Here is a 14,378-nt window from a genome sequence, read left to right as displayed (position 1 = left end):
AGCCTCCCTGGCGGTTTTCCCGAGTGTGGCTCGGGGTTAAAATTCAGGACCATTAGCGGTAACCCCGAGCCACACTCGGGATTACATCGCAGGATCCTGGTGTGGCTTTACTTACCTTGTCCCCGGGATCCTGCGATGTCCCCCGCAGTGTCTGCGGGCTCCGTCCTCCTCTGAAGCCTCTCCGTGCCAGGCTCCGTTCCCTGTGAGCGGAGCGACACACGGGGGCGGAGCCTGGCGGCAAATTCAAAAAATTGTAAAAACCATAACACATACAGTACTGTAATCTTACAGATTACAGTACTGTATGTAATTCTTTCACATCTCTTTTGTCCCCAGTGCTTTGTCCTATGCCCTGCATGCAGTTTTATGTTATATATACTGTTCTTTCTGCCTGTAAACTGGAGATTGTCCATAGCAACCAAAAAGTGTCCCTTTACATCAAAAGTGGCTTTAGACCAGCTAGAAAACAGCGATATTAAATTAGAACACTTGCAGAATTGAGCGGTAGTGAATCGTGGGGAAATTTATTTTATTATTATTATTTTTTTTTTTTAATTATTTATTTTTATTTATTATATTATAATTTATGTTTTTGTGTTTCAAACTTTATCATACCCGGGATGTCTACTAGACTCTTGTTTGGACAGATTTAAGTGTGTTATTGTTAATAATTACAGACCTACAATATAAAACGCCAAATTTCCATGCAAAATAATTGTACCGCTTTTAGCACCTAAAATCCGAAATAATCATACCGCAAGGGAGGTTAAAGGTGAATTATACCAAAAAAATATTAGTTAAAACCACAAGTGCTTTTTGTTCACCACTACTATTCCTTTATACTGGCTTTTGAAATTTACAAATGCAGCAATTTAGAAATTTGATGAAAGGTTTAGCACTGGGAAACACTTGAAAGATAAAAAATGCATTTTTATAAACTACCGTAGTTTATAAAAATGCACTTTTTATCTTTCAAGTGCTAAACCTTTCATCAAATGACTTTAACTAGGGCTTATTTGGGGGGGTAGGGCTTATATTGCAGCCATCACCGACAATCACGCTAGGTCTTATTTTCGGGCAAACAGGGTATATATAACCATAGAGATCAGACCAAAATAAGATGAAAGAGGGACAGAAGGACTTTGTTGCAAATGAGGGACAGTCCCTCAAAATCAGGACGCTATGGCATAGGGGAGAAGAGGCTGCTTAGTGCAGAGGGAGCTTAAGGGAGCAGAGGATCAGGTAAGAAGGACTGATTTTATTTCTCTAGAACTAAATGTGCATATAACCCTTCTACTGGAAAGGGGTATTTTTACTTTCATTGGAGTTCAGTTTTTATTCAGACCCACTTATGCACCCATTGTACAAACATATGGAAATAAATCATTACTTTGAACTCCTTAACCTCCACCCATCAGCCCCCATCCTCTGAATTGAAATTGGAAAACCTTGGAGATTCGCAGGCTTGAGCGATTAGACAGTACATATTTAGACCAGAATGATTGGATCATAGTGAGATCATGCTGCACGTCCCCCTTTCTACTCTTGTTTATAGTTTAGCAGTTGTATAGCAGCAAGAAATTCTGCAAAAGCACCTTAATAGGATTCACAATTGTATACAGTTGTAATATGTAATTTATGTAATACTATTGATATTATTTAAATATTAAAATATTCTGCTTACATATTTTCTAATAGATCAGCATCTGTCTCACTGATGCATGATGCATGGCTAATCAGCACTTTTTTCTTAAATACATTATATACATATATGATGAATGTAAGTTTTTGTTCAGACAAAAAAAGATGTGTATATTGATGTTCATTTTAAATGTCAGTCTGCTGTTTGTTGTTTTAAACATCAGCTGTCCTTTGAAGTGGACTGTTGTTATAGCTGTCATTCACTGATGTTTACATGTTTGTTTTTAATACATAATCTTAATTGACCTCTCTTGACTTTTTTATTTATTTTTTGTTTGTTTTTTTGTTTTTTGTCTTTTTATTGGGCTATTCCAGGAGCCATGGCTAATCATCTTATTACCAATGCTCTGCTTCGTCCTCGTGGCACTAACAATCCTTATAATACATTGCTCGGGGAATTGGCTGTCTATAACAACCCTTCTGTAAGCATATACAAATTACAAGGTGTGCTCGAGTTTTCTAAATATTTTTAGTAAAGTCCCATTGTGCCTTTTTGTATTGCCATTTTTTTAATCTATAAAGCACAATACATATTTCAGTCAAACTTTCTTAATGCCTGAAATGTAGCAGTCTGAACTGCCTAGTCAGGCTGTTGATATCAGTAGTGTTTATCATTTAGCATATGTGCTGACAGAAAATACTCACTATTGATTTCAATAAGTTAATTGATTGGAATAGCACATTTTGTTGTAGTTTTCTCATTGCATTTTTTGCCTCACGTTTTTATGTTTCAGCTGCTTATTATGTGCTACATCAAGTACATTTTCATTAAATTGTTCAATTTCTCTTTTTATTCCTTATTTTCTTATTACATTATAGTTGTGAAGTTATAACTTGTATTAAGCGTTATTTCAGTGTTTATTTTTTACAACTTAATAAAACAGGTAAGTGTGACTTAGATAGCTGTATAATCATACTTGACTAATTTAGTTTGGGTGTTTCATATTCTAGATTGGCAGTGGAAGTTTGTCTTTGCCTTCAGTTTTTATTTTGTAAATCGGTTATGATTGTCTACTTTGACACATGGAATGAGCAATCATTCTTTTAGAAATCGATTTTCAGTTTGTTTGTTTTTTCCCAAAATCACAGAATGTGTGTTCATTAAAGGCACATTTGCATCAATATAAATGGATGCCATAAGTACCTTAAAATAATATTTTTTTTAGCATCAAGTTTTGAATAGAACTTTGGATAATGGAACAGTATATTTTTCATCTGTATTGCACATGGATATAATCATACAAGAGTAACTTATACAGTTACTGTGATGCCCTAGAAAGGATGAGATCACAGACACTATATGTACTGGCTTCATTGACAGAAAATAAAAATCACAAAAATAAAACCTTTAAACCTCATTCCCACTTTATTAAAATAAAGTACAGTATAATCCATGACAACTTTGTTGCTTCATTCATCTTTCATCATGTTAGTTTTAGTTAAAAAAAAGAAAATCAGTTAATATTGAGCCACATATGGGCACAGAAACATAATGCCATTCTTAGAGCACCACTACATTTACAAGGACTGTAATGAAACAATAATGAAAAGAGTTTTTAACCCCCTCTTGTTGACTGTGTCCCCATTGGAGTCATTCTCACTTCCTGTCCTGATTACACAACAGGAATTGAAGAAAAATCTCCCCAATTAGGACACTGGCAGAAATAAAAACTTAAAGTGACACTAAAGGAAATAACAAACATGTCATACCTACCTGCTCTGAGCAATAGTTTTGCACAGAGCAGCCCAGATCGTCATCTTCTCCGGTTCCCCCGCCAGAATTTTGAGCTCCTGCTGAGTACCCCCAAAGCAAGCCGCTTGCTATAGGGGCACTCGTTTACCATCTCCTGAGCCCTGCTCCCTCCTCACTGACTATGATTAATGGGAGTGGGAGCCAATAAGGAGGGAGAGAGCTGGGTGAGCAGCTGCTCTTGTGCACATCGCTGGATCGAGATCCAGTAAGTATATGGGGGGACTGGAATGGGAGCTGCACACAAAAGATTTTTTACCTTCATGCATTAAGGTAAAAAACCTTCAGCTTTTAAAACCACTTTAAGAGGGGTAAAGTCTTAAAATTTAGCACACAAAGATAGTAAAGATAGTAAAGGTAGTAAAGACATAGCTTAAGAGAAGTTCCCCATGACAGAAAGACAGCTAATATTCTACTTATTCACAAGAAAGGCAGCAAAGAAGAAGCTAGCAATTACAGGCCAGTGAGTTTAACATCGAATATAGTCAAGTTATTGTAATCACTTTTGAAAAGAGGGATCATTGATCACTTAAAAACACACAACACACAAGGGTTGTTGGGTAATGTATGTTTTGTTGCTGATAACACAGAGGTTTGCTAATTGTGTTGATATCCCTGGAGGTGTCTGTAACATGAAACATGATTTGGCATTGTTGGTCAAAACAGTGGAAACTGCAGTGCAATGTTTCTAAATGTAAAATAGTGCACAGAAGGAAAGAAAATCTAGAGTATAACAATGGGGGTACAGTGTTGGCCAACACTACAGAGGAAAAACTTATTTCAGATGATTGCAAAATGAGAAACCAGTGTGGCCAGGCAGTAGAATAAGCAGATAGAATTCTAGGATGCATCACTAGAGGGGTCACCAGCAGGAGGAAAGAGGTCCTGATTCCCCTGTATAAATCTTTAGTTAGACCTCATTTAGAACACTGTGTCCAGTTCTTGAGACCTCACTTACAAAAAGATATTAACCACTTGCCACCCGGCCCATAGCCGAATGACGACTACAGGGCAGTTGTATAACTCTGGGAGGGCGTACAGTGACGTCCTCCCAGAATCCCGCTCTCGCTCGCCCCCTGGGGCACGCAACTGAGAACATCCATCACGGATCATGGTAAATGGCCGCTGATAGCAGCCGTTTACCACGTGATCGCTCCATCAAATGATGGAGCGATCACTTGTAAACAAACCGGCATCGTGTCATGACGCCGGTTCCTCTCTCCCCTCTGTGTACTGATCGGTACAGTGTGAGAGGAGAGGGGGAGAGATCGGATGGCAGCAGCACTGTGGGCTGGATCTGTAGTGCCCACAGCGCACAGATTGCTCTGTGACAATTGCAGTCACATCCAGCCATCCATCCATGCTCAGCCATCCCTTCATGCTTGGCAATACCCTGCAGTAATCTGCAATACCCTGCAATACTCTGCAATACCCTGCAATACCCTGCAATACTCTGCAATACCCTGCAATACTCTGCAGTACCATGCAATACTCTGCAATACCCTACAATACCCCGCAATACCCTTCCATATCCTGCCATACCCTGCCATACCCTGCCATATTCTGCCATACTCTGCCATACCCTGCCATATTCTGCCATACTCTGCCATACCCTGCAATACTCTGCCATACCCTGCAATACCCAGCCATACTCTGCAATACCCAGCCATATTCTGCCATACCCAGCCATACTCTGCAATACTCGGTGATACCCAGCCATACTCTGCAATACCCAGTCATACCCTGCCATACTCAGCCATGCTCAGCCATACTCAGCCATGCTCGGCCATGCTCAGCCATACTTGGCTGTACTCAACCTCTGTATGTGGCCAGGCTGTGGAAGTCTCACACATGTGGTATCGCCGTACTTAGGAGGAGTAGGAGAATCTATTTTGGGGTGTCATTTTTGGTATGTACATGCTATGTGTTAGAAATATTGTATAAATGGACAACTTTGTGTTAAAAAAAATGCGTTTTAAGCACTTCCCGCCTGCCGTCATATGACGTCCTTGACTCTGTGTGGGGATATCTGAATGATGCCTGCAGCTACAGGCATCATTCAGATATCAGATTTTTCAGCCGGCGATTCCCTACACCATAAGAACAATCATAGAGGCTGTTCCACTGCTTGATCGTTCTTATGGGAGGCGAGAGGGGACATCCCCCCTCCCGCCGCCCTCCGGTGCTTCTACCGACTCACCCCTACGATCAAGCCAGGATTGTTTTTTTTTTTTATTTCAGGCCTCCCATCCTAGAGGTGAGATGTGGGGGTCTTATTGACCCCATATCTCACTGTAAACATGACCTGTCATGCCATATTCCTATTACAAGGGATGTTTACATTCCTTGTAATAGGAATAAAAGTGATCAAAAATTTTTTTTGGAAAAAGTGTCAAACTAAAATAAAGTAAAATGAACAATACAAAAAAAAATATTTTAAAGCGCCCCAGTCCCCGTGTGATTGCAAGCAGAAGCGAACGCATACGTAAGTCCGCCCACATATGAAAACGGTGTTCAAACCACACATGTGAGGTATCACTGCGAACGTTAGAGGAGAGCAATCATTTTGGCCATAGACCTCCTCTGTAACTCAAAACATGTAACCAGTAAAAAATGTTATAGTGTCGCCTATGGCCATTTTTAAGTAGCGACATTCCACGAGTGTGTGCAGTTTTGAAGGGTGACATGTTAGATATCGATTTACTCGGCGTAACTTTATCTTTCACATTATGCAAAAACATTGGGCTAACTTTACTGTTTTGGGTTTTTAAGCACAAAACTGTTTTTTTTTTTTTTTTAAATACGAGTTTGAAAAATTGCTGCGCAAATACCGTGCGAGATAAAAAGTTGCAATGACCACCATTGTATTCTCTAGGGTTTCTGCTAAAAAAATATATAATGTTTTGGGGTTTTATGTAATTTTCTAGCAAATAAATGATGACTTTTACATGTAGGAGAGAAATGTCAGAATTGGCCTGGGTGCTCCAGAACGCCTGAAGGTGGTCCCTGCATGTTGGGCCTCTGTATGTGGCCACGCTGTGTAAAAGGCTCACACATGTGGTATCGCCATACCTGGGAGTAATAGAAGAATGTGTTTTGGGGTGTAATTTGTGGTATGCATATGCTGTGTGTGAGAAATAACCTGCTAATATGACAATTTTGTGAAAAAAAAATCTTGATTTTGCAAAGAATTGTGGGAAAAAATTACAACTTCAAAAAAAACTCACCATGCATCTTTCTAAATACCTTGGAATGTCTTCTTTCCAAAAAGGGGTCATTTGGGGGGTATTTGTACTTTTCTGGCAAGTTAGGGTCTCAAGAATTTTCAGATATTGGCACCATATACACCAATTTTTACTTATTTTTTCCCAAAGATATGTAGCAGTATAAATTTTGGCCAAAATTTATGAAGAAAAATTACTAATTTGCTAAATTTGACAACAGAAACAAAGAAAAATTCACTTTTTTACAGAATTTTCAGTCTTTTTTCTTTTATAGCGCAAAAAATAAAAAACCCAAAGGGTTTAAGTGCCCAGTGGTCAAGTGGTTAATAATGAATCGTTTCCACTGAGCGGATCGGTTCGGGTCAGTACAGTTTGAATGGCCTAGAATGGTCCAGTCTATTCTGGTGAGCATTTCCACTGCAAGTGGGACCACAAGGGGTCATACAGGTTTAGAAAAAATGCCTCAGCATAGCACAGCAGAGGGTTTTCTGTCAGCCAATCAGTGGAATGTATCATAGCTCCGCCCTAACCGAACCGTTCCGTTTTCTATGGCCCCACATCTGAAGCAGGACCCTGAATGGAGCGGTACGGTTCGGTTGTATGGGCCACTTTCATAATGGAAACACCCAAAATAGCGTACCGTACCGAACCGATCCGCTCAGTGGAAACGAGGCATAAGATAGAACAAATCCAGAGCCGGGTAACAAAAATGGTGAAAGGTCTGAGGCATAAAACATATCAGAAGCGCCTTTTGGAATTTAATATATACAGTCTAGAGGAAAGAAGGGAAAGGGGAGACATGATTGAAACCTTATGAAACCTTATGAAATACATCAAGGGGGTGAACAAGGTTCAAGAGGGAAGTATTTTCAATATGAAACCAAGATCAAGAATATGGGGACATGACCTCAAACTAGTAAGAAGAAAGGGTAGTTATAGACTTCCAGCAACGGTAAAGGTAGTGAGTCAGTCAACAGTAAGGCTGGCCATAGACAGAGCGAATTTCTTTCCTGCAATCAACAGACAGTGTTGACAGAGGTGATAATAAATAGAGCTGCACTCTCTTAACTAACATGATATAACAATATGTAACAAAAGAAGAAGAAAAAAACGAATATGCTCATAACACATAAGCCAGTAATAAGTGAATCTGTATATGGTAATAATGGCATTTCATTACATACTCATAACATATAATGAATCTATATAGTGATAATAATAATAATCCACAGGAACTGGTATAAGCTGGAAATAATGATCCTTAGCGGGTAGCATATAGAAACATCACGCAATCCATGCAGGCAAAGGTGCATATATTCATTAGATAAGAATCTTCCTCTTGATAATCGTGAATAACACTGACACACAAAGTGTTTATCCACCACCAAATGAATAACATGCTTACCAGCTTACACAAGCTGAATCGCTTGTGGCTAATACCCAGCCAGAGCCTTTTCCTCCAAGGTTTGCAAGCAGATGGCAAATCCAACCAGATAAGCTCTCATATCACACTGGCAAGGCAGCTGATCATATCCTTCCACTAGGTTCAAGTATTCATAGTAATCCGAAAAAAGAGATACTCGCCATAGTGTAAAACCAAACTACGCATTTAATAACTAAAAAGCGATGCACTTACATCACGGTGGACATCACGGTGAAATGTACAGGCATAAATATAAAAAGCCGGCCAGCTACAATAGCATGCTTGTCCTCTCAGGATAGTAAACAGCGCGGTAACGTCAGCACGTCACTCCTTCCGGCGTGTTTTGTCACAATATGACATCGTCCTGGGGCACTTAGGAAATTGTTGACAGAGGAATCCCTCCCACCAAGCCAATGTGTTCTCACAGCAGAAGTGTGGGAAAAGCTGTCCCCGCCAGGAGAAGACAGTGATTGCTAACAGCTATAACAGCCGATTGCAATAATCGCAAACCTGGCAGGCTGATTGTATCAAAGTTGATTGATTGGTACATGCAGCCTGCCCATACATGAATCTTGGCTGGTTCCTATTGAACGTCTATGGCTGGCTTTAGTGGCTTCAAACATACTTGGGACAAACATAGATCTATAAGTTAAAAAAAATACAAAAACATGTAAACATTTAAAAAAAATGGGGATGGACCACTTAGTCTTTTTTTTTACATCAGTTTTCTATGTTTCTATGTTTCTAAGTAATAATTCACTGACTTGAATAGCCAGTTATTGTTGCTAAGCGCATGCAAACAGCAAGGTGTATTTCTTCATAAGTACTTGTACTTCTAGACAAATTAGGGAGGCTTGGTGTCAAACTGTTTCCTGTTTCAAATTAAAACAGTATTAACACTTTATAACTGTGGATGTAACCTCACTTTTCACCCATATATCTTATGATTCTGAGCTTAAATCTGAACTTAAATCTTTTTTTTTTTAAGAATATTTTCTTTTCAGAACAAATTTTTATTACATTTTGGACTTCTTTATTATGAATTATGAAAAAGGTGGTCCTCTCTACATTTATGCATTTAAGCAACCTATGCCTTGTGGTATATGATGGTCTCTGGTTTTCACTGGTATTTTGTTCCTTCCTCCACATATTGGTTAGTTGGCTTTAGTACTTCTGAATCACTGATCTTGAACTTTTAAGAATTATGACTTTCTAATGTAAAAAGTATTGAATCCATAGACAGCTATTCAACTAGTATTCTTAGAAATAGGGCAGTAATAACAAGTTCAGTATTTCAGTACAGGTTTGCTTTACATGAAATGGTTAAAGTATTTTTTTTCTCTGTTAAGCATTTAAAACATAAACACAGCATAGTTCCCTCTCCCAGTTGCTGGAAGTTGGGCACATCAGAGATGGGGGCTGGTATCTACACAGAAAATGGTAACTGAATATGTAGCCTCTTCTATGAATATCAGATCCCATGACCTTCAGAACGAGGGGGTTTAGACCACTTTATCTACAAAAATTAGGTACTGCGATGGGGACCTATTTTGCACCCAGCTAGACCTATAAAAAAAAACAACCCTTCAAATGCTTTATTTCTTATCTGAATACTATATTTTTCTGCAGGGAATATAGCAATGATCTAATTTTTATTTTTGTTTTTATTTATAATGAATCAAGTGTTAGAATTTGTGGATTTCCATTTCATCATATCTGAAGTCTTAAGTTTACTCATCACTCAAATCACCAATATATTCATTAAATGGATTTTATTTTGCCCCAGATAATGTGATCATTGCAAAAATATTTTAAAACAAGTTGACTGTCACAACTATCAACGTTTCCACTGTAAGCTGTGAGGAATAAATCTTTGCAGAAATTGTTTATCAGACATTGAATTTCTGTTCCAGAAATTCAAAAGCTGTGTTTAACACCAATAAACACTCAAAGCATTTGCTGAAAGGAACATTTAGAAGAGTATGTGCTTTAACACATTGCTAGAGATCAAATTTCATACAAGCTACTAGAAATTGAGTTCTCCAGCTTTTAAAACATTTTCTAATATCCAAAACAATCAATGTAGAAGTATAATCAATAATCAAGATGCTATCTTAGAGCTTAGTTTACCCAAAAGCGCCAAAAAATAATATTTAGAAGAGCTAAAACAATTCAAAACTTTCTTGTAAATGTAAAAGACCACCTGCATTTACTCATTGGTAGCAACAAAGAAAAGGAACTCCACATATGTAATCTATATTCTTAAATGCCCTTGGAATATACAAGTATACTAGGACACCTAAAACAATAAATATAAGAATTATTAAATATAAATCGTATATTATAAAAGATTTCTGTAAATGCAATGGGCGGAATTCAATAAAGCTGCTGTGCCAATTTTCTGGCGTATAACCCACTTGTTATGTATGCGCCAAATTAATGCATTTGAAACGCTTTGTTCTGACAGCAACTCATGCACCAAATTCAAATAGTTCTAAAATGCACCGCTATTACATTGTGTCGCATTGAATGCGCCACTTTTACATTGTGTCGCATTGAATACAACAAATGTAAAAGTGGAGCTAAGTAAGACTAACTTTCTTTTACCATACAGTGAGAAGAACTGGCTCAGGCAGATTTTGCAAAAAAGTGTCTCATGTTCATTCTAAAAGTGGTACAGCATGTGCCAAATTCAAGTACAAGTTCTGGACAAGTACAGGAATTTGGCTCATTCTTCACCACTTTTAGAGTTCATGAAAGACACTTTTGCAAAACTTGTCTGCACCAGTCTTTATGAATTGCAAGGGTTGTCTCTTGACATTTTGTGAAATACAAAGTACAGATTATTTGGACCTACAAGTTACCTTCTATTACAATTAATAGAAGAAAATTAGGTGACATACTGTTATTATGGCTTTTATCTCCTTCTAATGTAACCATTAATATTGTGAACAATGGTATTTTATACTTTATTAGCAATCATTAGAGATAAGCTGAACGTACCTGGGGACATGTACCAAAGCAAAAATTATGTTTGACAGGGAGAAGCCATTTTATTTATTCTTTTAAGGTCACTGTTAAAAATGTAAAATTCCTTTAAATAACATTCCTGAGATTGCCCTTACTGTGCATGTAAAGTGACACGTCTGTATGACGTATACAACCTACTATAGCAAAACTGACATTTACAAAGTAAAAAAGGGTCATTTAAATTACAGGCAAATAACAGCTTCAGACGCTTTACTTTTGTTTCTAAACAAACGGTCAGGGATACCCTTCTTATATATCAGATGCTTTTCCTGGGGTATGGGTCTGGTATAAATTTTAGGGGGAAGCCGCAAGCAAAAAAACAAAAAGAAAAGTTTATTTTACTCTGATGGCTGTTAGTCAAAAGCCAGTGGTGTGCAATAAAAATTAATTAGCAGAGAGAGGGGGAAAATAAAGTTGGGAGGAGGGTCTGATCATGTCAAAGTCACATGACCAGCTCTTCTCCAATTATGGAGGTTCATTTGCAGAGTTAAGCAGAGGAAACTCCATGGAACAATGCAGTCAGTACATCACATTTTACATCCCATTCAAAAACATGGGCTGTGAATTGTGTAGCCCAGCACTCTAAGGTTTGTTTACATAAGTTTACCATTTGGTGTGAACTGCTGCTGCTGCTGATGTTTCATCAGTCTGTACATTTCTTTTACTCCTATTCGCTTCACTCCCAGCATCTGGCCACTGCAGTGCTGCCTTCAATGTTTTATAAATCAGCAGATAAATTCCATTTTCACCACATTTTCCTCACTAGAACTGACTAGACTGAGTTTTGGGCACTCTCTATTTTGCCTGTTTGCACTCTTGCTGAACAGGCGTGCAGCCTTCTCTGTTGAGTAAGTGCCCAATTTTAAGAACCATTTATTGATCTCTACCCTTTCCACCATTTTCGCCTGTTTGGAGTGGGGGGCCAACTTTGTACTTTATCTATTCTTCATTGAAAAAGGTGGTCCTCTGTTCTCTACATTTATGCATGTAAGCAACCTATGCCTTGCAGTATATGATGGTCTCTGGTTTTCACTGGTATTTTGTTTCTTCCTCCACATATTGGTTAGGTGGCTTTAGTACTTCTGAATCACTGATCTGGAACTTTTAGCTTAAGAATTGTGACTTTCTAATGTAAAAAGTATTGAATCTATAGACAGCTATTCAACTAGTATTCTTAGAAATAGGGCAGTAATGACATGTTCAGTATTTCAGTACAGGTTTGCTTTACATAAAATGGTTAAAGTATTTTTTTCTCTGTTAAGCATTTAAAACATAAAAACAGCATGTTTCCCTCTCCCAGTTGACAGCATGTTTCCCTCTCCCAGTTGCTGGAAGCTGGGCACATCAGAGATGGGGGCTGGTATCTACACAGAAAATAGTAACTGAATATGTAGCCTCTTCGATATGAATATCAGATCCCATGACCTTCAGAACTAGGGGTGCTTTAGGGAGAGCATTTTAAAAAAAGGGGATATACTCCTCCTAAATCACCAGTACAGCAGGCTTTTTGGCACATATAAAAGCACAGGAAGGAGTATATCGACATTTTGGTTCTGTGCATTCCACCTGCTTTCCTATAGAAGGCAAGTAGGTTTTGATTACTCCCTAGTTCATGAACCTGTAAATAGGGTCATATGGTTGTTATCTGTAGGATTGTCCTAAGTGCTCAGACCTTTTATTCATGTTGGATTACCCTGTTTATGACCTCCTTATCTCTTTGTGGACTACTAATGAATTATAATCAAAGTGAGAGAGAAAATTTACAAATATATGTGTTTTTAATATAATAGTCATTATTATAGCACAGCAAGCAAGGAATGCCTCATTTACACAGGCATACTTACACTTGCGCCTGTTTGATGGCCGTGTTCTGTCTGCATGGGTTGCACAGATGTTCCGTGCATACATATGCAGGTAATCCCATTCCTGTCAATTGGGATGCAATGGCTGCACTGCTTTTTGACATCCATGTGGCTGCATGTCCCTGAATGCAGACAGTGTGCAATCGGGGACACGCAACTACACAGATTTTTATTTGTTTTAACAGCAGATGTGTTCGTGCAGCTGCTGTGTCCCTATTGACATGAATGGGATTGCCTGCGTGTGGACGCATGGAACACCTGTGCATCCCATGCACGCAAAACACGGCCCTCACAGGGGGGTACATTTTTCTATGCCCATGTGAACAAGGCCTTAAAATGAAAATGACTTTGAGGTAAACATCACAATTATAAAATTGTGCTTACTGAAAATATGCAATGTTTTTTACTTTTAAAAGAGACCTATGGTCACAGTATACACTTTTATTGTATAACATTATCATTGTGATAACAATACAAACAATAGACAATCCAATATAAGACATCTTGAAGAATCTCCTTTCATGTTGTGAGAGATGCCTGCCTGCTGCCCATCTGTTTCCACAACTTCCTGGATTCTCTGCATGCTTTGAAGCTTCATCTCTGTGGTTTAGTTTCCAAATTCTAAGAACTACATATCCCATGGTACCTTGCTGCCTGCAGGCAGTGATTCCTATACCTCCTGGAACTCCCTCTCTCAACACCTTTGTGCCTAAGGGGGAGGGAAAAGTAAATAGTAAATATGTGTCACAAAATTCAAGTAAGTAAAAGTGTGAAAATCTTCACAATGTAAAGCTGGTCATAGACAAATCAAAATAGTTCAATAGTGACCGGCTAAATTTTAATCAGTGTGGTGCCAGTGTGGGAAGTTGATTGTTTCATTGTTCACTGTTGAAGGGACATGTTGGAAAATTTTTTGCCATCAGCGGCTGCAGCTGCTGATCAGTGTATTCTAACAGCAGCGAGTCCCATGGTTAGAATATAGTGTCCCGGCAGGGGGGAAGGAGGATTCCTCTATCCACTACTCACAGAATAAAAAAATCTACCCACCTATGACCAGCTTAAGTTTAAAAATTTCAAGATTAAAAAGGGTATTTACTCAAGTGATAAACTAGAATTCTGCTCAGAGTCCAGAAAAGGGCAACAGAAGGGTGTAATGAGGAATGACCACAAACATTAAACTTATTCTACCTGGAAAATAGGCACTTAAGACGGCATATGATAGCAATATACAAATCCTTGAATGTTGATCCTCAAATGAATCCCTGAATGTTGACTATAGCATTGGGAGGAAACTTTTTAGTCTTAGTTCTCTAAAGAAAGCACAGGGCCACGCACTGAATTTCGATGAGAAACAGATCATTTATAAACTCGTTCTTTACTGTTAGAGT

The 14,378-nt window shown here is 38.4% G+C and overlaps 1 protein-coding gene across 13 annotated transcripts in view; it reads left to right on the top strand.

Moving 5' to 3' along the window:
• The window catches only part of ADGRL3 (adhesion G protein-coupled receptor L3), a 1,522,275-nt gene that overhangs the window by 1,367,171 nt on the left and 140,726 nt on the right, over positions 1–14,378 (top strand). For 7 of the 13 annotated variants that reach the window (XM_073595048.1, XM_073595046.1, XM_073595028.1 and 4 more), the window contains one exon: positions 2,017–2,145. The exons of 5 other annotated variants lie outside the window; for them this stretch is intronic. In XM_073595048.1, coding sequence (XP_073451149.1) covers positions 2,017–2,145 — 129 coding nt within the window. The remainder of the gene's footprint in view (positions 1–2,016; positions 2,146–14,378) is intronic. One more of the 13 variants, XM_073595089.1, reaches the window with a different exon arrangement.

The sequence above is a fragment of the Aquarana catesbeiana genome, linkage group LG01 (genome assembly GCF_042186555.1).
Source record: "Aquarana catesbeiana isolate 2022-GZ linkage group LG01, ASM4218655v1, whole genome shotgun sequence".
NCBI lineage: Eukaryota > Metazoa > Chordata > Amphibia > Anura > Ranidae > Aquarana > Aquarana catesbeiana.
Note: the sequence above shows the minus strand (reverse complement) of the source record. Positions and strands in the feature narration are given on the sequence as shown.